The sequence below is a fragment of the Erpetoichthys calabaricus genome, chromosome 13, assembly GCF_900747795.2.
Source record: "Erpetoichthys calabaricus chromosome 13, fErpCal1.3, whole genome shotgun sequence".
NCBI classification, from domain to species: domain Eukaryota; kingdom Metazoa; phylum Chordata; class Cladistia; order Polypteriformes; family Polypteridae; genus Erpetoichthys; species Erpetoichthys calabaricus.
In genome coordinates this window covers 11,509,792-11,537,264 of record NC_041406.2, presented here as the reverse complement: position 1 = coordinate 11,537,264, position 27,473 = coordinate 11,509,792, and the positions used below count along the sequence as shown (strand labels likewise).

General features: G+C 37.4%; 1 protein-coding gene across 1 annotated transcript in view; it reads left to right on the top strand.

Moving 5' to 3' along the window:
• Positions 1–27,473, top strand: part of glb1 (galactosidase, beta 1) — a 94,819-nt gene that overhangs the window by 45,652 nt on the left and 21,694 nt on the right. Inside the window, exons 8-11 of the mRNA XM_028817960.2 lie at positions 10,991–11,112; positions 11,665–11,705; positions 14,156–14,268; positions 17,065–17,139. Of these exons, the coding sequence (XP_028673793.2) occupies positions 10,991–11,112; positions 11,665–11,705; positions 14,156–14,268; positions 17,065–17,139 (351 nt within the window). The remainder of the gene's footprint in view (positions 1–10,990; positions 11,113–11,664; positions 11,706–14,155; positions 14,269–17,064; positions 17,140–27,473) is intronic.

The window sequence follows — 27,473 nt, the reverse complement described above, 5'->3', positions numbered from 1 at the left end:
CTTTGTGTATTCAAATCTGACATTTCTACTTACTACGGTATATGTGATACCTGTTATTTATGTGCTTTAAATTTCCTTTGCCGCAAATCTGCTCAAGCCTATATATTGTCCAGGTTGCCATGTAACAATTTTGCTGATTCTTGATTATCTGTCTTTCCATGTGCTTTGGTATCATCGGCAAACTTAAATAGCCTGCTGTTGCCATTAACAAATCACTGAGTAGCTCCTTCCTTAATATATACCGTATATTACACATGGATGAATGTGTATAAGTTTTTTTTATATACAATATGTATTTATGTGTGTGTATGTGTATTTATATATGTTTATACAGTGCATCCGGAAAGTATTCACAGCACATCACTTTTTCCATATTTTGTTATGTTACAGCCTTATGGATTAAATTCATTTTTTTCCTCAGAATTGTACACACAACACCCCATAATGACAATGTGAAAAAAGTTTACTTGAGGTTTTTGCAAATTTATTAAAAATAAAAAAATTGAGAAAGCACATGTACATAAGTATTCACAGTCTTTGCCGTGAAGCTCGAAATTGAGCTTAGGTGTTCCCCTGATCATCCTTGAGATGTTTCTGCAGCTTAATTGGAGTCCACCTGTGGTAAATTCAGTTGACTGGACATGATTTGGAAAGGCACACACCTGTCTATGTAAGGTCCCACAGTTGACAGTTCATGTCAGAGCACAAACCAAGCATAAAGTCAAAGGAATTGTCTGTAGACCTCCGAGACAGGATTGTCTCGAGGCACATATCTGGGGAAGGTTACAGAAAAATTTCTGCTGCTTTGAAGGTCCCAATGAGCACATTGGCCTCCATCATCCGTAAGTGGAAGAAGTTTGAAACCACCAGGACTCTTTTTCTAGAGCTGGTCGGCCATCTAAACTGAGTGATCAGGGGAGAAGGGCCTTAGTCAGGGAGGTGACCAAGAACCTGATGGTCACTCGGTCAGAGCTCCAGAGGTCCTCTGTGGAGAGAGGAGAACCTTCCAGAAGGACAACTATCTCTGCAGCAATCCACCAATCAGGCCTGTATGGTAGAGTGGCCAGACGGAAGCCACTCCTTAGTAAAAGGCACATGGCAGCCCACCTGGAGTTTGCCAAAAGACACCTGAAGGACTCTCAGACCATGAGAAAGAGAAAATTCTCTGGTCTGATGAGACAAAGACTGAACTCTTTGGTGTGAATGCCAGGCGTCACATTTGGAGGAAACCAGGCACCGCTCATCACCAGGCCAATACCATCCCTACAGTGAAGCATGGTGGTGGCAGCATCATGCTGTGGGGATGTTTTTCAGCGGCAGGAACTGGAAGATTAGTCAGGATAAAGGGAAAGATGACTGCAGCAATGTACAGAGACATCCTGGATGAAAACCTGCTGCAGAGCACTCTTGACCTCAGACTGGGGCGACGGTTCATCTTTCAGCAGGACAACGACCCTAAGCACACAGCCAAGATATCAAAGGAGTGGCTTCAGGACAACTCTGTGAATGTCCTTGAGTGGCCCAGCCAGAGCCCAGACTTGAATCCGATTGAACATCTCTAGAGAGATCTTAAAATGGCTGAGCACCGACGCTTCCCATCCAATCTGATGGAGCTTGAGAGGTGCTGCAAAGAGGAATGGGCGAAACTGGCCAAGGATAGGTGTGCCAAGCTTGTGGCATCATATTCAAAAAGACTTGAGGCTGTAATTGCTGCCAAAGGTGCATTGACAAAGTATTGAGCAAAGGCTGTGAATACTTATGTACATGGGATTTCTCAGTTTTTTTATTTTTAATAAATTTGCAAAAATCTCAAGTAAACTTTTTTTACATTGTCATTATGGGGTGTTGTGTGTAGAATTCTGAGGGAAAAATGAATTTAATCCATTTTGGAATAAGGCTGTAACATAACAAAAGGTGGAAAAAGTAATGCGCTGTGAATACTTTCTGGATGCACTGTGTATATATATATATATATATATATATATATATATATATATATATATATATTGCGAAAGATAGAGGCACTGTCGACCCCTTGAACCCTCAGACCAGACGTCAGACACCTGATAAAAGTCCAATAATTGAATTTATTATAATAATAAAGTGCACAAAGCACCCTCCACTCCACTATACTCATAAATAAACAAATCAGTAATCAATAACAATACTCCACACTCCCAGACGCGTTGCCACCCTTCCACCCAGCTCAACTCAACGCTCTGGTGTTTCTCGGAGTCTTTTATAGTCCTTGACCCGGAAGTGTTTCGCCCTCTCTGTCCACGTGACTAGGAACACTTCTGCGTCAGAAAAAAAATCCTTTTCTTCACCCCGGAAGCACATCATTCCTTTTGTTCATGTGACTCTGACATACTTCCGGGGTGTAGGGAAAATAATTACTGCTCCTCCCTGCAGTGCCTTTTAGCGGCCCCCGTGGTATCCAGCAGGGTTGTAAAGGAAAACTCCAATGCCCATAATTCCCTGCTGGCATTCGGGGTACTTCCATACTGCAAGGAGAGCTCCACCTGGCGGCCTGGGGGTATTGGCCGAGATAAATGGCCGGCCACCTATCACAAATATATATATGTGGTGGGGGGGGTGGGGGGGGGGGGGCGGCGGTTTGCGCCCCCTGGATGCCTACGTTGGCCTGTCCCCACCTCGACAGCTTGCTTCACTCTCTATCAGTCCACAGGTATATTTCAACATGGTTAAAACTCTGGCCCTGAGATATTTTTATAGTTATAGCAAATGCCAAAACTATTGAAAGTTGTTGTCTGTGCAAGATGAATGGTAATCTACTTGCTTAATACATGTTAATACACGGAAAGAATACAACTTCTCCTCCATGATCACCAGTCATGATTTTGCTCGCAATTGACTGTTTTTGCAGTTTTACAATTTAGAAGCATTACATAGGCTTTACCGTATTTGTCGACTACTAACACACAACTGAACTACTACTGTTCGTAGTGGAGCAGATGTATATAAGGCATTTTGTGTGACATATGCTCTTTAAATTGGTTGTATTGACATAAGATTATCATTGTTGTATTCTCCTAATGAAAACGAAAATAATGATCTATAAATGTGTACTATATGACATACGATTTTGAACATATATATACAGTATATAGTGTGCCTTTTGAGATGGTCTTGCCCCTTGCCTGATTTGTCCTGAATGATCTTTTGTCATCTTTTTGAGAAACCAGTCATTGTGAGAGAAATTTGTGTACCATTGTGTGAAGTTTTTATTTATTGTCTTTTAACTTTATTTAAATTCCGTTCAATGTGATTCCTTTACTTTACTCTTAGCTTAAGAGTGACCGCAAGAGTGTACACAAAGTTACAAATACAAAGCAGTAAGTGAAAAATTAAAACTAAGGAACATTTAATGAGCAGATAAAAGTAAACATTTCTGGGCGTTTTACATTTCCTGTAATTAAAAAAGAACTGCCATACTGTGTAGATCAGCTTCCTCAAGTAGTAAGGTTTATAACACATTGGTTTAGCAATTAAAGCACATTTATGGTTATTAGAGCGTACAGCTTCTTTTATTTGGCCTTTCCCAATGCTGTACGTGGTAAGTAGTTTCCACATTATTTAATTTTTTGTTGATACCTTTCTCCAAAGCATCCTCTAAATAGAAATACTACCATTGCTCAGATGTTTCTGTCCTATGAGCACAAACAGGGAGGTTAATTGGCTAACATCAATGTCACACAAGACACCAGTTGTGGGACTTGAATCCGTAGCCTTATATTAAAGTACAGCAATGCACTACAATGCCTCACCAACAGGCCACACTGTCTTGCTAGTTTTATATGTTATGGCTAGAGTAGATATTCTGTAAATGTTGTGTTCACTTATTTGTCAGGCAAAAAAATATCCAATAATACTCGGAAGTAAAAATGGTCAGGAAGTGGTATTTGCTTAAATTTAAGTGTATTTCTACCTTTTAAAATTGTTTTCATGGTTTATGATAGTTTGTTTATTCAATGTGTAAAATCAAACTTAGCACATTTTAAGTAAAGTTAAAGCTAACTGGGTAAAGTTTACATTTTGATAGATGACACTATTATGGAGTATGCTGGGGTGGTACTGTGGTGTCGTGGCCTGCACTCTTAAAGTGCATCATCCTGGGTAGACCCGTGGCCAAGTGAGTTGTTTGTGGAGTTTTCACAACCTCTTTTCCTCAGGTAGGTTATGCTATGGCTTCTCCAGTTTCCTCTGCCAGACAGTGGTTCGTTAAGGTAACTTTGCTTTTGTATTTGTGGTATATTCTTTTCTGACCCTAACATCACACTTCACATTTCATTCTAAGTGGATTCATGCAAAGCTTATCTCATCTGTGTGGCTGGCTGGTGAAAGGAAATGGGTGTCTTTCTGTTGGTTTTAAACTCATTTCTGGTTCTTCATTTGTGTGTTGTCATTAACAGTTAAGACTGTAAGGAAAAAGCAAATAATATGAGCTCCCCTGCAAAAATACAAAATAAGGGTCTTTAGAAAAGTGTACAAATATTTAAACTAAATTCTATTCGGGGAAAACAAGGTGGAAACCCACAGAGCACACCAAAGCAAGTAAAGGGAAATTTACAATTCATCTGTTATAATGTTTGCTTCTTAACGCATGCAGCAAAATACACAAGCTAGACCCAACAGTATTGGTTTGAGATCATGATATCCTTGGGAATACTATGCCATGGTTAAGTCAAAATCATGGTTAGAAAAACCGTATTGGTGATTATACATTCTCTAGGAAATGTAGGCAAGATAGGCAAGGGGAAGATATGATACTACATTTTAAGGTGATATTCAGACTGAAAAGATTGTCACAGAAGAGCACAACATGTCTGAATGACTGTGGGTAAGCAAATAAAGGAGGTGTCTAAGTTAGTGATTGGATTAACAAGACACCATCACATTTTGATATTTCACACAATAACATCCAATTGCAGTAAAAAGTCCAGAGTTACTTGAATTTCAGCATTAATTACTCTCATACATACTTCCAGAGGTGGGTAGAGTAGCCAAAAATTGTAGTCAAGTAAGAGTAGTGTTACTTCAAAATAATATTACTCAAGTAGAAGTAAAAAGTAGTCATCAAAAAAATTACTCAAGTAAGAGTAAAAAAGTGTTTGGTGAAAAGACTACTCAAGTACTGAGTAACTGTTTGAACATAATAAATGATTTAGTTTTTAGAAATGTTGTAATAAGACAAACAAAATATAAAATAATGTGCAAATTCTGCTATTTCCAAATAATAAAAAATGAGTAAAAATCTTTAAAAACATCTTTACAAAATAAAGATCCACAAATAACACAAAGTTCCAAATCTCAGTTTTTCACAACAAAGGTTTTGAAGCCAATATCTACAGTAGGTAACATGTATGTTTAAACAGTGCAAACTACTTACAGTGCAGGGTATACTGTACACTGACAGTAGAATACTGTATATTCACTTTGTGGTGCAGAGGGTCTGCAGCTTTCAAAAAAAAAAAAAAAAATGCCAGTTTCAAATCCATAAAGCCGTGTCACTCTCCGTAGGCATAATTGCACGACCGTGGGGAGTTAAAGAGGTAGTTGGAGCGAGTCACACCTGCACATGCGGGTGCGATCGTTTTCAATTGCTTCATTGGCTTTGTGCGGCCTGTGATTAAGGCCCACAAAGATGGGAGTGTATATATACGGGTCGGCACAAAAAAAAAAAAAGAAGGGGGAATCAAAGAAAAGGAGAAAAGAAAAGAGTCTGTAGGGGACCGACATCGTCACACACTTGCCCTCCAAATAGCACAACTGATAGAAAATAACATTAGAACAAGGCAGCTTGTGCATGTACAAGAAGTCTCACTTTACCATGACTGTCTGTGCATGTTTGGTTAAAACCTGCTTGTTCTTCACTCAGTGAAGTGATGGTTAAGCTTCAGCAGGAGTTGGCTCTCAAGGTTCTTGCAGTGAAGCTGTGACCGTTTAACAGTGAACAGGAGCCCCACATGACTAAAAATCTCTCACAGGCTGCAGACGCAGGAAGTTTGTGTGTGGTCATGTGACTGCATGGCTACGTCTGATTGGTGAAATGTAGTCATGTGATTATTGTTGCTACGTCTGATTGGTGAAACAGTCATGCAGCAGATCCACTGGCGACTTCTCTCTTACAAAAATATAAGCGTATCTAATGTGTAAATGGAAAAAAGTAAAGAGTCGAGAGTTGCCCAATGTAGCAGAGTAAGTGTAGCGTTTCTCCTTCACAAATGTACTCAAGTAAAAGTAAAAAGTATGGTGCAGTAAAACTACTCTTAGAAGTACAATTTTTTTAAAAAGTTACTCAAGTAAATGTAACAGAGTAAATGTAACTTGTTACTACCCACTTCTGCATACTTCAGGCTAATAATGTCTCTAAAAACTAACTGGAGTGTAGTCTAGTTTGTCACAATATAGGAAACATCCATGTGACAAAGAGAAATATGGGATTATTGGCTATTTTATTTATTTAATTTTTAAACATTTTATTGAATTAATTAAAATCAAACAACATTCCATACAAGCAAGTCAAATTTTAATTAATGGCAATTTTAGCTTTCTGAACATTAAGTGGGAAAGTCCTCCTGAAAGTGTCAATGAAGAAACTGAAGTAATTAATTTGTTGGCCTCACCTTTTCTTTTAATAAAGACAGAGTAAAATAAACCAACATTGAGATCACTGTTGCTTAAAGGATGAAGAACTTGGTTAAGTGTAAGATTGTTTACATTTTTTTTATAATCTACAAATGCTGGTGGCACGTTACACAAATTCTGGTTGAAAGAAACATGAGACCTGATGATCTGTTGCATGAGATGACTTGTCACATGAGAATGTCAGATTACATGACTAGGGTATGACTTCCCAGCACAGCTTTGCATTCTCAAAGTATGTCGAGCTCGGCTGTTTTTCTGACAGCAAATAACATGCAGCCTGCCTGAACCGGTGCTGTATGAATGCTTTCCAGGATGGTGAGCTGAACAATAATCTTGATCCATTTGTTTGTGGTCTGTAAAACATGAAACATCAGTCAGGTAAGCTTTCCTTCTGTTTGCGAGATCTAAAACACTAATGTTCCTTATTCCTTCTATCTGCCTTATATGCATTGTCTTACTAGCTGATTGTTCATTTGTTCTCAATTCTTGCACACAGGGAGCCCACCCATATGACTTAAGACAAAGTTTTGTTGATGCAAATCGCAGAATGAGTTGTTGGGTATATCAGACTACACCACCAGCAACAATGGGAGTGCTTTTTGACTGCCACTGTGTGCTGCACTACATTTATTGTACTTCCGGATGAGCATTCATTGTTTGTCAGCTCTCATGCACACAGAGCCCATCTCTACGACTTAAGACAAAATCAAGCCTGTTTTATTTTGTTGGGGCAAATTGCGGACTAGTTGGAGTGAGTCACTGGGTACGTTGTACTAGATACCTGGGAACGGGCCACTGTCTTCCTCTGAGTCTCTAAGGTTATGTAAATGAATGCTACAACTGCAAATCGTTTGAAAAATCATCTAATGTGACCTGACATTCAGGGATTTGCAATTTTTAAGTTTCTAGGCAGTATACTGAAGAAATTTTGAAAAAGCAAATAAAAAGTTACGTTGTAAAATCTTTGTAATATGCTCAGAATATATAATGCATTTGGAAGAGCACACGTGGAATACATTGTGTAGTTCAGATTACCATGCTTTAAGAAAAGGCATAGCATCTCTTGAAAGTGTGCAAAGCAGTCAGGTGTTTTGTGGGGTTAAAGTGCCCACGAAAGGCACTTGAACCTCTGAGGTTCTTTTTCTATTGGTGGATAAGTTAATGGTGGAAATGCCTCAACTGTTAGCATTTATATGCTGACCTATTCAATATTCACTCAACGGGTAGTTCACAGGGTTTCTTAGCTGTCTGTTTAGCAGGGACCTGCATAACTAAATATGTCGTAAAAGACCCCAAAATCCCAGACACAACACACTAAACAGTCCCAGGTGTAAAATAAAGTTTTGGTTTTTTTCTTTTTCTATTATTACAGAAAATACCTTCTTATTCAGACCAGCACCACAGCCTTTCAATGAACAATCCTACTTTTCCTCCTCCAGGTGAGCTTTGCCCTCTGCCTCCCGACTCTGACGACCTGGAGGAGGCTGGATGGTTCGTTTTTATGTCAGACCTGGGAGTACTTCCAGTATTGGAGCATAGCCAGACGGAAGCACTTCCCGGTCAGACGAAAGCCTCCTGAAACGAGGAGTCCTTCTCCCTGCAAAGCCCTCTGGTGGGTACCCAAGGACCCCAACAGTGTTGTCTCTCAGGACTAAGATTCCGATTAACCCCTGCAGGTGTCCTTACTGGATCCACGCCAGTGTAGCACTGCCATCAGTTATACTGGGGGAGGAACTACTCTTGATATCTCAGCTCCTTCCTGCTGTCCACTAATTTATCCCTTTGCATGGGGCTAGAAGCCGCTCTGCTCACGAGACGTCACTGTATGTATTTACTAAAGAACGGATTACCTGCTGCTACCTACAGCGGACCTCAAAAGTCAGTACACATTTTTTGAAATTTCAGGTTTTTCATGTAATATCCAAAATAAAAACAACCCATATCTGACCTTTTTTCATCTTTGTTCATAATATCTTATTAAACATACCAAAGTGAAAACCAATTTGGAGTAATGTAAGTGATGAATGATTTGTATTGGAAGAAGATTTAAATACACAGTTTTTTGGTTTCCTATCATGATTTGTTCATACTGTATATCCATGTAGAGCATTTGCATATTTATCTGCTTAACTCAAACGTAGTGGCTTTCAGATTACAGATACAAGTGCAGTCTGATCCAACCAAGATATAAAGATGATGGCAAATGTGGTGACTACTGAACAGTGGGAGACTGCTGTTATCAACAAATGTGTATCGAGTGGTTTTCGTGATCACTGATGTAAAAGAAGCTAATTTTATAAACTGAAAAAAAAAGAAATGTTCTTTAAGCATTTTGCATTTAAAGGTACAGCAAGTTTAAGTTTTATAAACTGTGTCCTATTCCATATACAGTAAACATTCAAGGGTCACTTTAAATTTGCCAGGAGGAGCAAAGATCCAAAGTTAGTGTTAAATATGTTCCATTTAGTGTGCATTTTATATGTAGATTTTGTGTCAGATTGCCATTTTCAGGTGCATTCACATATAATGTGAAAAGCACCTGCTGCCATCATCCTATCTGTCTGTCTGCATGAAACAAATTGGTTCCCAGCAGGCTGATTTTTTTTTAAATGTTGCACCCTTATCATTGAAAGGAAGGAAGTAAAATGTGAGGTTTGAATATACAATGGAAGGTCTGAAAATCAAAACTCCACCTTATGAGAAGGATTTAGGAGTCGATTTAGTGGACTCGACACTATCAACTGCCAGACAGTGTTCAGAAGCGATTAAGAAGGAAAATGGAATGTTTGGTTATATAGCGCCCTGATATGTGGAGTACAAGTTACAGGAGGTGATGCTGATGCTTTATAACTCACTGGTGAGACCTCATCTGGAGTCCTGTGTGCAGTTTTGTTCTCCAGGGTACAAAAATAAAAAATATAGCAGAGCTAGAAAAAGTCCAGAGAAGAGCAACTAGGCTGACCCCAGAGCTGAGCCTTTCAGTTTTAATCTAAAGAAAATTAAGAGATCTGATTGTAGTGTTTAAAATTATGAAGTGAATGATAATCATTCATAGTCATGTAGATCAAGACTATGACTTTAAAATCAGTTCAAGAACACGGAGACACTGTTGGAAACTTGTTAAGGGTAAACTTCATACAAACATTAGGAAGTTTTTCTTTGGACAGAGAACTATAGACACTTGGAATGAGTGACCAAGTAGTGTGATGAATGGTAGGACTTTCGGGACTTTCAAAAGTCAACTTGATTGAATTAAGTGGATAGGACTGGCAAGCTTTGTTGGGCTGAATGGCCTGTTCTCATTCAGATTATTCAAATGTTGTTCTAAAAAGGTGCATTTCCATTGAAGTATCTCAGATTGAGTGCACTGTACACATTTTTGAAATTTCAGAAACTTTCCTTGAAAAGTACTGGTGACTTTTCAAACTCTTTAGAACTATTCTCAGTTTTAATACTAAATGACTTAACTTACCAATTAGTGTACTGTATGAAAGTCATCTTGAGAAAGGTTGCTTCCACTTAATACATGTTGGAGATTTCTGTGTTTTACTCGTCCACCAGCCAGAAGAACAGGGAAATGTCTGTGCTTGTATGAACATTTGTCCCAGCAGCTTACTTCTCCTGCTCCTTGAAATTGTAGAGAGTTTGTCACATTATGTTTTAGACCATAAAAAGTAAAAAGAAATGCAATTAACTTGTGTAGAAATGAATGAAAAAGGAAATGAGCTGCCAATCTGTGGTTCGGTGACCAATAATGCATTCAGTCACTAAATGTGTCTGCAGGATTTCCATTACAGTAAAAACAACTTCATTGCTGTATTATCTATAGATTATAATGACTGAGTATTTCTCTGGCACTGGTTCATTAGCCAAGCAACACAATGAACAATTGCTGTCAACTGTTTTACCTTTAGATTGCAGCAGAGATTCATCATGCATATGCCTGCGACATGCAGGACCAACACTGGGTATTATGATGTGGGGTCCTTTCAGCTACAGTTCAAGTTCATGTCTGGTGTTTGCAATTGTACTTCCATTTTCTTTCAAACACTGCATGTACTGACAGTGTGTGACTGTACAATTTTTGCCATGCTATGTACTGCACATAAAACAACATGTTTAAAAAGGGTGAGGTATTGTGTCAAATGTGTGAGTGAATGAGAGAGTGAGTCCAGTTTAAGTTATAAACTAAATGCTAGAAGGCCTAGGCTTTGTGAACCTATGAATAGAATAGCAATAAGCCTGTGACCAACGTCGTGTTAAAGTTATTTTTATCAGATATTAAAGTTTAGAACTAATGTGGTGCTTTTTCTTAATGCAGGTGAATTCCGAATTCTACACAGGCTGGTTAGACCATTGGGGTGAAGCCCACTCAATTGTCAACAAAGACGTCATAGTGAAATCTCTGAATGAAATCCTGCTGCATGGAGCCAACGTCAACTTGTAAGAAGTTTGACCCATGACTTGTTTTTCTTTGTTTTTTTTGTTTTTTTTATAACGTTTAGACTGTTTTGCGGTTGCACATAGCATCAGCGTGTGGTTGAGGTTTGCAGATTACAAGAAAAAGGCTTCACATTCCATATTGTTTACAGTATTGCACTCAAAATATGAAAGCACTGCTATGTGCAGAGACTAAGAAGAAGATTTACAGATTAAAGCGATGTTTGCTTTCTGTTTTTTTTTTTTTTTTTTTTTAGTCATTGTCATTTCATGGTTAAGGTATTGAATTTGTGGCCAGTAGTGAGCTAAATGTACCCTGAAATGTTAAGTAGCCGCCATTTATAATCATTCTGGTGTGTTATCAGACCAAAGTGTCTGTATATTTATTTATTTATTTTCGTACATGCTTATATACCTATTTATATATTTTATTTATTTAAAGAGCTTCTGTAAAAAGCTCAATTTCCCATATGGACAAATAAAGATCTATCTATCTAAATTTTAAGTCATGATATGAGGTATTTTAATCTAAATACTGTTTTTTTTTTTTTTTAGGTATATGTTTATAGGAGGAACAAACTTTGGTTATTGGAATGGTGAGGTTTTTTTTTTTTTATTTATTTACCTGTTTTGAAGTACTGTAAGGCGCTATGTAAATAAAATGTATTATTATTATTTCTTATTATCATTATTATTGTATGCTATCTTATATTTGAATATCAGCTGCCCTTTTTATGTTGAGCAAAGTTGTTTATAATGGGGATAATACAAATTCATTGGACTAAAATAATTTTTCTTAATCAATGAAAAGAGAAATGGTTTATAATTGGACAGTTTGTTTAACCACTTTTATGTTAAAATGTGACAGAAGTACAGACACAACACTGAAATTCTGTGTTTGTAATTTTAAACTCTCAAGCAAAATATTATGCAGTGCAGTACATCTACTCAGGTGGCATAAGGGTAACTGTCTGCCTCGCAATAAGGAGATCAGGGGTTTGCTTCCTGGGTCCTCCCAGCATTGAGTTTGCAAAACGCTTTGAGTAGTGAGTAAGGAGCAGTATAAATGTCAAGAATTTTTCTTATACTTAATGATTTGTCAATTCCTATTTTAAACACTGTTTTTTCACCAAATTAAAAAAAATGTAGTTCTGGGACTCTCTGCCTCTATGTATTCTGTTAAATGCACTTTGTGATGAGCCTGGGTCATGTATGACTAAAATATTTGTTTTATTTCAAAAGGGAAATACATATGGTATTGCAAATACTGTACACTTTTTTGATTTTATGCACTTTGACATGTAACAGGGTCAGATTTGAGCAAAATTTTTTTTTTTTTTTATTTCAAAAGTGGAAAAAAGTATTGCTACTACCTCGGATTCAGTTCAGTTATACCTCTTTTATTGTTTTTTTTAATGCACTTTTTAATGTGCCTGAGTCAGATGTGGCCACATTTAAAAAGGGAAACAATGACTAAATGTTACTTGTTTTTCAATGCATTCATTTGTTTTGGTTTAAAAATTTTTTATTACTTGCTGTTTACTGGCTGCTGCAAATGTCTGGCCCAGCTAAACTTCTTAGTTTGAAAATCTGGCCCAACTGAATTTGTTACTGAATAGCCCCGCTGTAGCCTATCACGCTGTGAACTTGAACCAGTAAATGTTCTGTCATCCACATCAGGACCCTTTGGCTTTCTAGAACAATGTAGATTACAGACATTGTTAGACTAGATCTGTAATTTCAGGTTGGTAGACTCCAATCAAGTTCTAGAAACATCTCGAGGAGAATTGAAGCAAACGAGGCACTTGTGCACAATTTGGAGTGCCACCGTAATAAGTCTGAATACATATAGGATAGAGGGATATCGGTTTTTGATTTTTAATAAATTTGCAAACCTTTTTGAAAACATGTTTTCACTTTGTCATTATGGGTTATTGAGTGTAGAGTAATTGGCAAAAATGTAAAATTTATTTTTTCCGCTCACAGTACAACTAATCTGCTTAATACAGCATGGGTGTGCACTACCTTTAAGTGGTATATTTCATATTTTTGTATATTACTAGCCATCCCCCGCGGCTCCTCCCACGTAGAAGCGAAACAGGACAAACTTTAAAAATCAATAAACAAACAAGTATTGTGAGCTAAGCAGAGGCAAGGTACACTCCAAAACGCAGGGGTAGACCGACTCAAATGGAGCCTGTTGTGTGAGTAAGGAGGGCCTTGCCCAGCTCCCTACTGCTGACGCCACGCTTCTTCCTCCTCTCGGCCTGCGGCCTCTGTCTCAGATTAGAGCAAATATATCGCTCCTGCAAGCAAACTGAGATTCTTAGCACAAAGAGAGAAGTCGCAAAATCAACCAGAATGCTCAATCAAATTATAGAAGAAAACCCAGTTTAAATCCTTAAGCAGTTGTCTTGTTCGCTAGCTAAATGGAGGTAAGTTAGGGCCCCAGGCTGGAGGGTGAGTGAGGTGGGCTCCGCTCCCTCCCTTTGGTCCGCTGCATCTCTCTCGGATTTGTGCAAATAAATCAGTACCGCTAGCGAACTATGATACTTAGCGTGATGAGAGAAGTCAGAAAATCAACCAGAATGTTCAAGCAAATTATAGAAAAGAACCCAATCTAAATCCGTTAAGTAGTTATCTCGTGAAAAGAGAACAGACATACAGACGCTGAATTTTATATATCTTGTATATAAACGTCTATGCGTGGAACTGTCTGTCCGGCCCGGAAGTTAACGAGTCAGAAGAAGAACAATGAAGTACGAGGCTACAGCATGAAGCTGAAAGAAAGCAACTCCGTCGCCAAAGTGAAACTCACTTTGCTGCTGATAAACAAAGGGGGCGAGCACGTCCACAAAACGAAACCACCGACTCTGCATTTCAATTTTTTTCTGACAATTTCAATAGTTTCTAGGAGCCCAGGTTTTTTTACAGCACGGGCCTACACAACTGGTATATATATATTCAAAAATGTGAAATATAATCTACTGTCTTGCAGTGTCAACTGCTATTATAACTGTAGATTTTTTTTATTTTTTCTATTTAGGTGCAAATTCACCATTTGCTTCCCAACCCACAAGCTATGACTATGATTCTCCTCTTTCCGAAGCAGGTGATCTGACTGAAAAATATTTTGCCATACGTGATGTTATTAAAATGGTAGGCTGTCTTTTTGGGTTTTTGTTTTAATATATCTTCAGATGAATTAAATCTGTTAGCATACAGAATCTGCTGGCATTTCTTCCCTTAATTAAAAGAGTTCTAACTATATTGTTTTTCTGTTTTGTGAATTGCTGTATTGTACTTTTTTTTTTTTTTTTACTGTGTTGTTTTATTGTGTTCTTGGTTTGTCTTGTTTTATAGCTGTGGAAATTGAAGTGAAACTTAGAATATTATTTTCATCAAACTGTTTCATCAAAAGGAGGTGCAAATAGTTCAGTGGGAAACAATTGAGCAGCTGATTTAACACCAATATATGTCAATCCTAAAATATCTGCTTTTTCACAATGATGGGAAGTAATAATTGCAAAAAAAAAAATACAAATACTACCAAGCCAGTCCAGCCCAATAAAATTTTGATTTACTTGAAAAGTAATATTCACACTAGGTGAAAATCTCTGCCTGGCAAAATGACAACAGCACTTAGCCTGATTATTAAAGTAACCTGTCTGTTAAGAGTCATGAAGGTTGTCATTAAGAAAGCAATTTATTTAAAACTTGAAGACTCTGTGGCCCATCAGCACCAGGACTGGAGATGCATGTCCACGATATGTTAACCCTGACTTACCATTCGTTTTCTGACCCTGCTTCTTCCAGTACACTGTGCTGGACAGGAAGGGTAGGTCCCAGTTAAGAACAATCCCTTAAAAAGTTTTCAAAATTAAAACATGCTCTGTAGTCAATTTTAATCATCACTGTCTCTTGTGCTGTATGCCAACAGTTTATTAATAGCATAAATATCAGTATAGTTCTCTGTGTATGTACAGTAAGCTCTTATACCTGTATGATTATACATTTTTTAAGCTATTGTGGTCATTGGTGATGTTACTGTTTTACTTGGAGAGAGTTTTTTTTTTTTTTTTATGATTCTTTTAGCACCATACATTATTTTTAAAATATGAATTATATTCAGGGCTAAATTCAAGAAGTGCAGAAGAAAACTGCTTAATTCAAAATGCACATATTATACAAGCATATATTTTGTACATGGACATATTTTTTATAAAAAAGAAAGAAAACTTCTTCATTGTGTGACAATAGCCTGAGATCAGTTAAGAAAGCTTAGACATTCAAGTAAGAATTTCACTGTGCTCTACACACATGACAATAAGTTTGAGCCTGAGCCATGGTGATAGGTATCTACATTCAATGTAGCCGTAGTTGCCAGTTTTATCCAGCAGAAGGCACTCCCTTCCTCTTTGGAAATTTAGTTCTTTAAATATGCTGGTCAACACAGAACAGAAACATTACTTTTTTTACACTGATGGTTTATACTCCTCATTAACAACAACTGCAAGATTATAAAGTTTTCAAAAGTGCTTAATCCATTTCGTGGTCACTGAGGACTAGAACTTTTCCCAGCCGCATCAAGCGCAAGGCAGGGATCAGCTCAGAATGGGACTCCTGTCCATCACAGGTCCCGCTTACTCAAACACCCACAGTCACACAAGGCCAGTTTGAAATTGCTGAGTAAGCAGACAAGTACGTCTTTGGAGAAAACCCATGCAAACAATGGGGTAAGGTTGAAACTCCACACCGTCTTGCCAGGCACAGAATTCAGACCCAAGAAGGAGGATCAAGGATGGAGTAGCACTAACCAATGTAACAACATGCCATCTCAGCTGAAAGAAGTTGAAAATAGTAAAATGATCTTCATGGTATCTTTTTCATCAAATGAATTCATTCATTAATAAACTTGCAACCTTACCCCAGGGTGTACTCTCCGTGTTATGGCTTTGCTGTTGTTTTTTCCATAAAAAATCTGTTAGAATTCCATGGATTTATTTCTAGAAGCATCCAACATGCCTAAGCCTTGTGAAATTTGATTTCTTATAAGGCTGTTTTTTGCTTTGCATTTGCTTGTTTTCTTTCTGCTTATGTAGTTTTTGCCTGGACATTCAGATTTCTTCCTGCAGCTTAAAGACATTCTGTGAGGTTTACTGACATTCCTAAATTGCCTAGTCTTTAATTGTCTACACATGCTATTTAGTGGATTACTGTCCTGTCTAATCCAAGCTCCTGCACCATACGCACCGCTGTGGCTCCATGCCACCAGTCCATTGAAAAAGTGAGCATGAAAATAGATTTTGTGTTGAAAACTTCTTAGATTGAGAGCCCCTAAGTTAGCTCATCTTCACATGTAATAATACATGGCCAGGTTAGAGGCCTAAAAAGCTTGCTGTTGACTGCAAATCCACAAAGTAGGCTGAATTCACAAGACAACTTAATGCTTTTAAACCAATCAAGGTTCCATCACACAGTTTATAAAGAAAGAAAAAGAAACAATTTTATGACAGCTTTTTGAAATTAAAATATAAATGTATTTGTTCTCAGTTTCCACTGTGTACTTTAGATCAAAAGACAACATTTCAAAGAAGCTGCTGTGGTAACTTGGTTACTTGCAATTGAAACCAGCACTCACCTTTATAATGAAAATTTTTTAAAGACCCAAGCTTATGTTCTCAGTTTTACTTCCTGTTATTGCCAGTGGTTAAGGAACCCCTGGACTATACTTCAAAATAAATATCTAAGAAAAGTGTACATGAAGTTTTTAAGTAAAATCATATTATAATTAAAACAAAAGAGCCATAACAACATCAAAAAAAACAAGTAAAATATGTATGTGTTACCGTAAAGCAATGCAAAACAGATAATTAACCCGTGTGTAGTTTGCAGTAATTTATTCAGAATGTGAGTTGTGATTTTGTTTGATTCATTTCACTTTACCTTCCACAGTTCAAAGATGTCCCTCAGGGTCCAGTACCTCCATCAACACCCAAGTTTTCCTATGGAGCTGTTCAAATGAAGAAGGTAAGTCCAACTCTATGGACACAGAATTACTTTCTGACAGAAATATTATGTGATTAGGTGGTTTAAATGTGCTCTAAAATAGGTAATCTTAAAATTGGCTATATTTATTTAATATGAGCTGCACAGTTCCAGGAGTTACAAAAATGTGTATGCAGCCCCCTTATACACATTAATAATAATAATACATTTTATTTAATAGCACCTTTCCCATGCTCAAGGCACTTCACAGTGTCTCAGAAAGAACAGCAGGTTATATGTAACATTGAATGCAAATGTTTTCTGCATAGAACACTAAAATAGGTAAATACAGGATATACAAAGGATTAAATAGAATAGAAGACAATAAACCCGAGTAAAATACTAAATTCAATATTTGAAGAAAAGCCTGAACAAATAACATAATTTGTAATATATAGTCTATATTTTAAATTTCTTCAGTGTAAAAATTAGTAACTTGATGAATTATAATAAATCATATACATCAGGGGTGTCGCAGTGCCGATCCCATAGGGCTACAGCTGCTGTAGGTTTAACTTCTTGCCACTTTCTTATTCAGTGACCGAAATCTGCCGCTAATTAACTTCTCCTTTAATTTAAGTTGAATTAAATTTTATGCTATTTCAGACTTGGACTCCTTAATTGTTGTTTTTTCCTCAATTAGCAGCCAAACAATAATGAGATACAAAAATAATACCAAACCTGACCAGCTAACTGCGGCCATCATACAATATTTGAAAATAAAGAAAGGTAAAGCTCTCAGTAGTATTGATTGGCTCAGGTCTACAAAACATTTTGACAGTGCTCTTTAAAAAAAAAAAAAGAATAGCAACAGTTTTGGGAATATCTGGTGAGACAATGAGAGCACCAACAAGCCTTAGAAATCTGTAAATGTGTTTAATTAAAAACAAGAATCTGCTTCTAATTAAGAAAATAGTTGGAGATTGAGGCCTGACTTAGCTGGTTATGTGTTGGCTCACTTCACATCTCATTTCTGTTTGTCCTGCCATTTAAGCCAGTGGGCCTAGTGTTAAAAAAACAAGGAAATTAAAATGACAGTTTAAGTAGACAACAGCAGAAATTGGTCACTAATTAAGAATGTGGCAGGAAAGAAAACCTGCAGCCACTGTAGCCATCCAGAATCGGAGTTGAACACCCCTGATCTGTACTGTGTACTAGCAAATGAAACTGTTAGCAATGAGAGTGCTTTCAAAAAGATATAACAGGTTTTGTTGTCAAAAAGCGTGTCACTAAGTACTCGACGGCGAATATTGAATATTGTTATGTTTGGTGAAAAGATCATGGACTAAAAAGATTACAAATGTAGAGGTGTTGCACGGAGCTGGAATGACTCAGGAATTGCTAGAAGTGATTGTGAAAAGAAAATTTCAATTTGTTGGCCATGTATTGTGAAAAGAAAAATTGGAGGAATTAGTTTTGCCTGGAAGGATAGAGAATAAACGGGCACAGGGTCATCCACGATTAACATTTCTTGGCTGGCTACAATGAGTAACTGGATTGAAGATACCTGACATATTAAGGAATGTCAGCTACAGAAATGAGAAAGAAGCCATTGCTGTCGCCCACGTCAGGATTCTGGCACGGCACTTTGAATGAATAAATGAATGGTAGCATTGAAAGCAAGGGCTGATGTGTCGTGCATTGCATTCAAAAATCAATAATATGCATTATTTTTACTGCTATTACTACTTTCACTTAAATATTTCTGGTTATAGGAACTACTTTTACACATATTCCCAGAAAATACAAAAAAAAACTACTATTGCTGCAACTTCTTTTATCCAAAATGAGTGACAGTGTTAGCCATCTACTATTTTTCAGACAGTGACTTTTTAGACACATGTCTTTGCCTATTAGCTTATGTAAGAAGAGAACACCCCTGGTTTATGGCCAAACACAAAATAAGACAGACGTGCTGTACAAAAAGCCTTTGGAAAAAAACAAACTCGCCATACCAAGAGGGCCAGAGCAGACTCTTCCTTCTGAGAGCTCTTTACTGTGTGTGACAAGAAGCCAGACATGTTTATAACTAGTCTATTGAGGGCAGTATACCTTTCTATGCTATACTGTAGTCTGTTGGGGAGTAACACCAGATGCCTAAATTATCAGATCTGGAAGGCTGACTGTGTTACTGTACCAAACCTGGACTCGGTAGAGTCTGTGATAGAAAAGAGGATGACAATAAAATTAGAGGCCATTATGACTAATGCCGCCCTGCATATTCATTATTAAATTGCTTATTCCACCACAGGGTGTTCAGATGAACTGCTGGGTGTGTTTTGTTCTACATATCACATAGTACAGTGTTTTATTCCCATTTCGTCTGCTTTTAACAAAATTTATGTGTATTTTGTGCTTAGAGGTCCAAGTCCTGCTCGTCTGTAATAGTTTGCACTTTGGTTTTTATTTTTTAATTTTTTTTTTTTTTTTTTAACTATTGTTCTTTGATGTTGTGTGTTGTTGTTCTAGAAAGTGCATTTCTCTTTGGTGATCAATAAAGTTCTCTCTATTGTGCCCAGCGGGGGGTGCTACCCAAACTTGACACAGGCACACCTTCTTTGAGAAGCACATAGGGTTTTATTTCACAGTACCAAAGCACAATAAATAGGCACAGATATATAGCACTCTTCTTCTCTTTCTCTCTCTCTCTGTCTCTCTTTCCGCATCCAAACCTCCTCCAGCAAGCTTTGCCACCTTCCATAGACTCTGGCTCTCAGAACAGTGGCAGCAGGCCCATTTTATGTAATTCCCAGGAGTACTTCTGGTGTCCTGTAGGATTGGTCCGGAAGCACTTCCGGGTAAGGTGGGAGCCCATTGACGTAGGGCTTAGGAGTCCCTGTGACACCCCCAGACCACCAAACTCCAATTTCCAGCAATGCCCTGTGGGAATTCATGGTGTCATAGCAACCCAGGGTGTCTGCCTTGTAGTGATCCGGGAGAGATAATGCCCTGAACACACTCTGTCCCCCAGTCCTTCCACTTCAGAGGCATCCCAGCTGGGTAAGGGTGCATCTGTCCGTTGCACTACTCACCACTCTATCTAGAGACTTTCCTGTATCTGCCTAACAAAGGCTAACCATGCAATGATTTATTTACTCCTTTATTCCCCTTTTTGAAGATTTTATTTTCCTCTTTTATTCATCTGCACTAGATCAGTTTTTGAACATTTATAAATTATTTTTCTTTAGCTTGCCAAACATGACTAATATCTAAGGTAGGTAATGGTCAGTTCTCAAACATTTTAAATTTGGAAGCTGTCAGTATTTCTAAACAATACAGTTTATTTAAATACTTCAATCATCTGTTCAAGTGGCCATTAAGTTTTTTTTTTTTTTAAATCTGTGCAAACTCATCTGAGGTAGAAAAATGTGCTGATTTTTTGGCTTGATGTAATTTAAAATATAAAAAATACAAATAGTCTGGTTGATGAGATAAATAAGCAACCCATTGATTTCACATATCCTTTAAATAATTTCCTTCAGTAACTATCCAGTTCTGAATTTATTGAGCTTGAATATCCTTTAAACAGTTAACACCAGTTAAATTTGTGGGAGAACATGGATTTTTTATTAACTGAATTACTGGGCAATATTTCAAATTTTGCCCTGCGGTGGGCTGGCGCCCTGCCTGGGGATTTGTTCCTGCCTTGCACCCTGTGCTGGCTGGGATTGGCTCCTGCATACCCTGTGTTCGGTTATAGCGGGTTGGATATTGGATGGATATTTCTAATTTACTTTCATGCAGTTATACAAATAAATTCTAAAGTGTATGCAAAATTTCTCATCATAGTAGTCACGTTGTTCCTTTTTTGTTATTTAAAGTGGACGCTTATCTATAGAATGTGCATAGTGTAGTGTTTATGATGATGCAAACCTTCTTACTGAAGGTTTGTCTTAGAAGAAAAAGAAATTGCATCGTTTTTGCTGTTTTTATTATAAGAATTTGCTTGCAAAGTGAATTGCAGTTTGAAATCTGAAATCAATTAAACCTTTTTCCTTTCTTGTAAACTCTGTACAGTGCAAATTTGTTTTCAGAAATGTCTGCATGAAATATAGCTAAAGTTTCTTTTTTGCAAAGGGTGAACAGGTGCATAGAGGCTTAAAAACCCACAAGGTTCCTATGATAATGTGGTTAAACTGGAAAAGATCAAGCTGCACGAAATATTTGCATGTTGTATGTGTTACTTTTGTTTAGCAGCTCTGGCTAACACTTGGATGGGATATGGCAACAATAATTGATGGTATTGTGTAAAGTTAAAATCATTGAAAGCTGTGAAGTGTTATCCCTGTTTGAATTTTTAACCATGTTATTTTGATGAAGGTTTAAGATAACCTGTTTGGTGAGTTGAACCTCAACAGTCTTTTCCATATTCAAAAGGAAACAGCTTGTTTATGTGAAGAAATATTTTGTAATTAAGCTTTTTTTTTTTTCTTCAAAAAATCCCTTCCCAATAACTTTTTTTTTTTTTTAACTTGTATCTTTTTGACTGACTCTTTCTTTAATGCAGTTCCTTTCTGCTGACAGATCTTTTAAGACCTGTATCTCGGTAACTTTGCTAGCTTTCTTGCACACTGCAGTGGCAGAGATACTTGTACTTGTGGGTTTGTGGTAACAGCGTAGTATTTAAAGTCTCATAGCTATTGTGGTCCTGAAGCTAACAAGCCTCTGAGAGCACGTTCTCTTGTTTTGCATTAACAGAAAATGGTAGTAGGCAGCAACTTAAACTGGTGGTGGGGAAGCATGAATGAGGTGAAAATAAGTTTACCTATTCAAAGAATCCTGGAGATGTACAGGTCAGTGCATGTGGATACAAATAACTGGAACAATTAACCAAGGTGATAAAAACTTATAGCCACTTTTTACTAAGATTAAAACTGGGCAATTAAATTAGTACGGTATATTATAGCATATCAGCCTGCTCTGGATTACCTTGATTGAAAAGGAAGCTAGCAGCCACAGCTCTTGTAAAAAGCATTTCGGGGATGTCCCCTTAGTGATTTTGGAGAAGTAATGGCCTGGCTTGGGGACTTGTAGATTCCCCTGCCTCTCCTCGACATAAACAGGCAGATCACTGATAACAGCCTGGAAACCCTATAAGGAGCATAAAGGCTCTTTCAAAAGAGGCTCCCAGTAAAATGGCACATGTTGTCTGAGCTGTAAAATTTGTGTTATCCCTATGTTGAAGTAGTGATTTTTAATACAGCCCTGATTACCCTTCACTTGTATACAGAATAACATACAGTTAACAGAATGCCAACCATAGATGGGAATTCAGTTCCTAAAATTCCTCTGTACTTTGACTTTATCTGGCACAGAGGAACACTACAATTTCATTAGTTTTGTAGCTATTGAATATGCTTTTCAAGAATAATATTTTTATTAAAAGCATATTTTATACATTTATATATTAAAAATTGCAATTTATCTTAAATATTTATGTAATTATAATGATAACCAAATGCTAATGAAATATACTTTTGAAATCAATAATTATTATAATATAAAGAAACATTAATAAAAAACATAAAACCTTATCTATTCATTTCACACATGGTGATGTGTCAGAGTCATTAGTTTGTCATTTTTACAGTAGCTATAGCCAGGTGACATTGTAAGGGAAAGACAAATCCGAGTGACAATAAACCTTTTGGGGCCAGCGTTTTTCAGTAGTTCAATAATATAAAACATCATGATCATGGCCAAATGGCTGCCCAGCCCATCCTTGACAATTCTGCATTATTCAAGCCACAGTCTTTTGTGAACTCATGGAGGCTTCGTAATGTTTGAGTCACTTCAGAAGTGTTGTCCTTCGATTGGTTCACAATGCTGCAGGAGGATCCTGAGAAAGAAATGTAAAAATTAGAGCTTAACATTTTCTTAACAATAGCTAATCATCATCATTTTTCAGGTTTACCCAGGTTGGACAGTTGCCCCCACAGATCATCTTCCTCCACTCTCTACTCCCCTGGGCATCCTTTTGGTGAGAGACCTGTTATTCTCATGTCATCCACTACCTCCAGCCATGTCCTCTTTGACCTCCATCTTGGTCTCATCTCCTCCATCTCTAACACAGGGCCTCTTTACAGATCCTCCAGTACTGTAGTCTGTTTCTCTCCATACCAAGTCTTTCCCGCAAGTCTGTATTCATCTACCTCTCACTCCTTGACGCTTCATACCTGCAGCTGATTATTCTCATCTCTGTTGTTTCCACTTTTGCTTCGTTTTCCATCTACATCAGCACATTTTACTCCCAAATATCATACTTCTCCTCACACAGCTTTCATAAACATTTCCCTTCAATGACAGAGAAGTGTGTGTGTAGAAGTCAGAATGTAGAGAAGCTTCCAGAATTTCTTCCATCACTGCCCTGCCCTGAACCACCTTCTGCACGCAGGATGACCCCCATGTAGCAGAACAGTCCTGTATTATCCAAAAGCAACTCCATTGCCAATATGTAAATGTATACTTGCTAAATCAGTATTCTGCACCTGATGTTCTACATACAAGAGCTAATAATGGTTGGGAAAATGCAAAGCTGAGAAACTGAAATGTTCTTCAGTGCTCGTGTTTGTAAAACACTGAAAATCAGTGGTGGTGTAAAACAAAAAGCAACCTCCCCAGTGCCTTTTTGCTTGTGGATATGTTGAGAATGCAGCACCTGAAGATCACAGAGAATAAGAGATACAGAGAGAGGCTTTCTGAATTATTATGAAGGACTAAGACTGGAGGTATTTACTGGTACTTGAGCAGAGCAGATGTTTCTATACACCTCAGAATTGATTGTGTATCTGCTGTCAGCGGTTCCATCATCAAAGAGGAGAAGTGTGCCAGAACCTGTGTTTAACAGATGAGGAGGTCTGTTTTGAATCTTGGGCAGTTTCTTTTCATCTCCACACTGCTCTTGCTATCACTCTGATCAGGTTCATTTTTGTCTTGTCTGTCCATAAGACCTTTTTCCAGAGTTCTACAGGCTCTTTGAAGCCCTTTTTCACAAACTGTATGGCCTTCCTGTTTTTGTGATTTGTGGCCTCTGTGTTTCTGTTCATGAAGTCTTCTGCAGATAGTCATCTCTGACACATCCACATCGGCCTCCTGAAGATTGTTTCTGTTGTGTCACACGGGTGTTTGGTGCTTTTTCTTTACCAGTGTGATGATTCTTCTGTCATAGCAGTGGCGGTCTTTGTGACCTAGCAGTCCCATTATGCTTTCTGAGTTCACTAGTGCGTTCTTTCTTCTTAATGATATTCCAGACAGTTGATTTAAGTCATCCTATGGTTTTGCCGATGCCTCTAATGCTTTTATTCTCGTTTTTCAGCCTCATAATGGCTTCTTTGACTTTCATTGGCACAGCTTTTGTGCTCTTGTTGAACAATACAACAACTACAGACTCCAAAGGGTAGAATCAAGCCGAGGTATCTTATGAGGCAATGAATCCCACCTGAGTGATCACAAACATCTGTGACATCAACTGTCCCAAACAGTATGGTGCCCTGAAATGGGGGGACCATGCAGAAAAGAGTGTTGTGATTTCTACATGGTGCAATTGAATTGTGTGCAAATCTCCTTAAATAAAAGTCAGCAATATGCTCTTTAATCAGGTTTGAATCATTTGATTTGTAATTTTAAACGATGGAGCTGAGCGGTAAATTAAGGAAAAATGTGTCTTATGTTTGTCCCAAACAATATAAAGGACATTGTACATCTGCAGTTTTTAACCTTATCTTGTCTTCAATGTCATCAGATTCAGATGATTTAAAATGGATTCATTGTTAGTAATCTGGTATATACGATGTACCTTATAAAATAGCAAGTATTACTGGAGCAAAAAATGGCATTCACGGGTCTTGTTGAAGTTGTGGTGGTTGCTGCCCTTTATGTTATCCAAATGATGGAGCTGAAAGCTATGCTAAACATAGGGTGCATGTGCTCAAAAAAGAGTCTACTTGTGACTTTACTCTGTAGGAAGTAAGTAAATAAATCAAGGTAAATAACATTTGATCTGGCTTTTATGTAAGTAACATATAAATGTTAATGTTTTGGGCACATGCACCATCCAGATCTAAACAGTAGCGTGGAGAGTCTCTCGCGTACTGAAGAGTCTGTAGCTGCAGGTGGAAGCTGCCGTCGTTGTACTTTGTATATAAAAGCCAGACTGAATGTTACATATACAAAGTACAGCGATGGCAAAAGCATGACGTGCTTTCTTTCTCTGATGTAGAACCCTCATCATCATCTGAGTTCACCTCTGTTATAGGACATCTTTATGTGAAAATAGCAGTGTCAGATCGGGGGTACGTGAACGCGACTGAGAGAATAAAACTGAATTAAAAAAAAAAAAAACAAAGCTAACCTTTACAAGTACCATAAATTTACACAGGCTGTTACAGACTCAAATCAAATGTATGTTTTTATTCTAAAATAGTAAGAATAAGAGCAGCTCACTTCTCAAAGAGGAGTCGTCCGGGGTCAAACCCGTGAAGTTTTGATTACCAATCAACAGCTGTTACCATTGTGCCACCAAAGCGGTTGTATCAAAAAGGTGTTAATGTCGCACCCTAACACGGGTTCTTTTTCTGCAGATATATTCTTGAATAAAAGCGCACTTGTTCTGTTATATTTGTACGTTTTGTGAAAGTGTTTATTTGATATTTGGACTTCAGGCTTCACACATTATACACTTCATGTCTACATTTTGGCAATTATTACTAAAACATGAAAAACTTTTCTGTTTTAACTATGTGTTTACATAGATTGTTGTAGACACGGAACACACATGAAATGCGTGTGTTCATAACGATATAGTATTTATAAAAGGTATCATTTTGCTTGACTTCACTCAATACAACTCTTAAGCAACTGATATGCAGGTAAACAGACTTGAGCTGAGAAAACTGTGCGGCGGTTGGGGGGTGTGAAAGCAGGCTGTTTGCTGCTGATCGACACATTTACAAGACAAAAGACGCTGACAGAGAGGTGCGAAGGGATTTAAGGTGGGACGGATTTACGTGTTTTTTCGTAGGGTTTGGTAATTCTAGTGTTAAATGTAAAATAAGAGAAAAGCCATTGTACAAGTAATACCTAGCATTGGGAACTCTGAGATTTATCTGACCTCCCCATTAAATGGAAGATTTTAGGTGTCTCCTACCAGAATGAGTGGAGCAGTACTGATATAATGCTTGATAACACAATTTACAAATGAAGAAATTAATCAGTAAAGCACAATTTAAAAACGGTGGAAAATCTAAGAACTCGGTTTTTTGGCCAGTCTATTATTTTGTTTCTTGTCTAGTGCATTGACTGCTTTCATAAGAAGTCTTTTAATATATAATCATAACTTTCGGTTTGTTCAATGGAAATATATAAAGAACCTTTCAAATCGCCACCACATAAAAAACTGCAACTGCATGGACACCCCATTCAACCACACTGCATCCCTCTCACGATTGGATCTTACCTTGTGCTTCCATGACCCTAAACTAGATCAGCAGATTAGAAGTGGTATGGCTCTGTGGATGGATAAAATAATATGTAAGAAAGCAGATACAACTTAAGTTACAGTATATATATATTAATAATAATTGTAATATGTTGTTTATAGAGTAAGAAATGTGTCATTAATGTGAATCCAAATACTGTAATAGAAGTAGTTTTTCATTCTCACTGTTTTTGTTAGTATCAATGACAAAGAGCTGAATGAAAGTTTAAAATACAGCCATATCCCTCCAAATAGTTATTCCTGTTTGTGTTAACAATATGTAGCTGTGTTTACCCAAAATTACCAAAGTTCTGCAGCTTCAGTATGCTTCATGGGATTCTGGCAAAAAGCTTGACAAGTTGAAATGATTCCACAGGCAAAATATCTTTGTTTTAAAAACTGCAGTAAAAATTCAAAGTAAAACAGTTCACAGAGAGAGAGAAAAAAATGGTATTGCAAGAAAAGAAAAGTTATGTTTAGGGCTTATATCTTGTTTGTTTCTGTAAGTTCTCTCATACAACTGAACCATTTCTCAGCGGTCAGAAAACTGTATGCCTATCTCATTTTCATGCTGTAAACGGGTCTTTCAGTCCCTTCTAGCACTGGGACCTAAACAACAAGTGACTCAGTTAGCACACTGTACCTCAGTTATAGCAAGAGAGATCTAACTTACAGGGGGTAAATGACTATACCATTGTCTATGACTATGAAAGAAGATTATATTCTATTCAAATTGAGCATGTACTAATATGAGTTTAACTTAAATCATTAACTTTCTAAGATTGGCTCTTACACAATAATTAAGGAGAAACTAATAGCACTGTTATAGTAAGGACATATG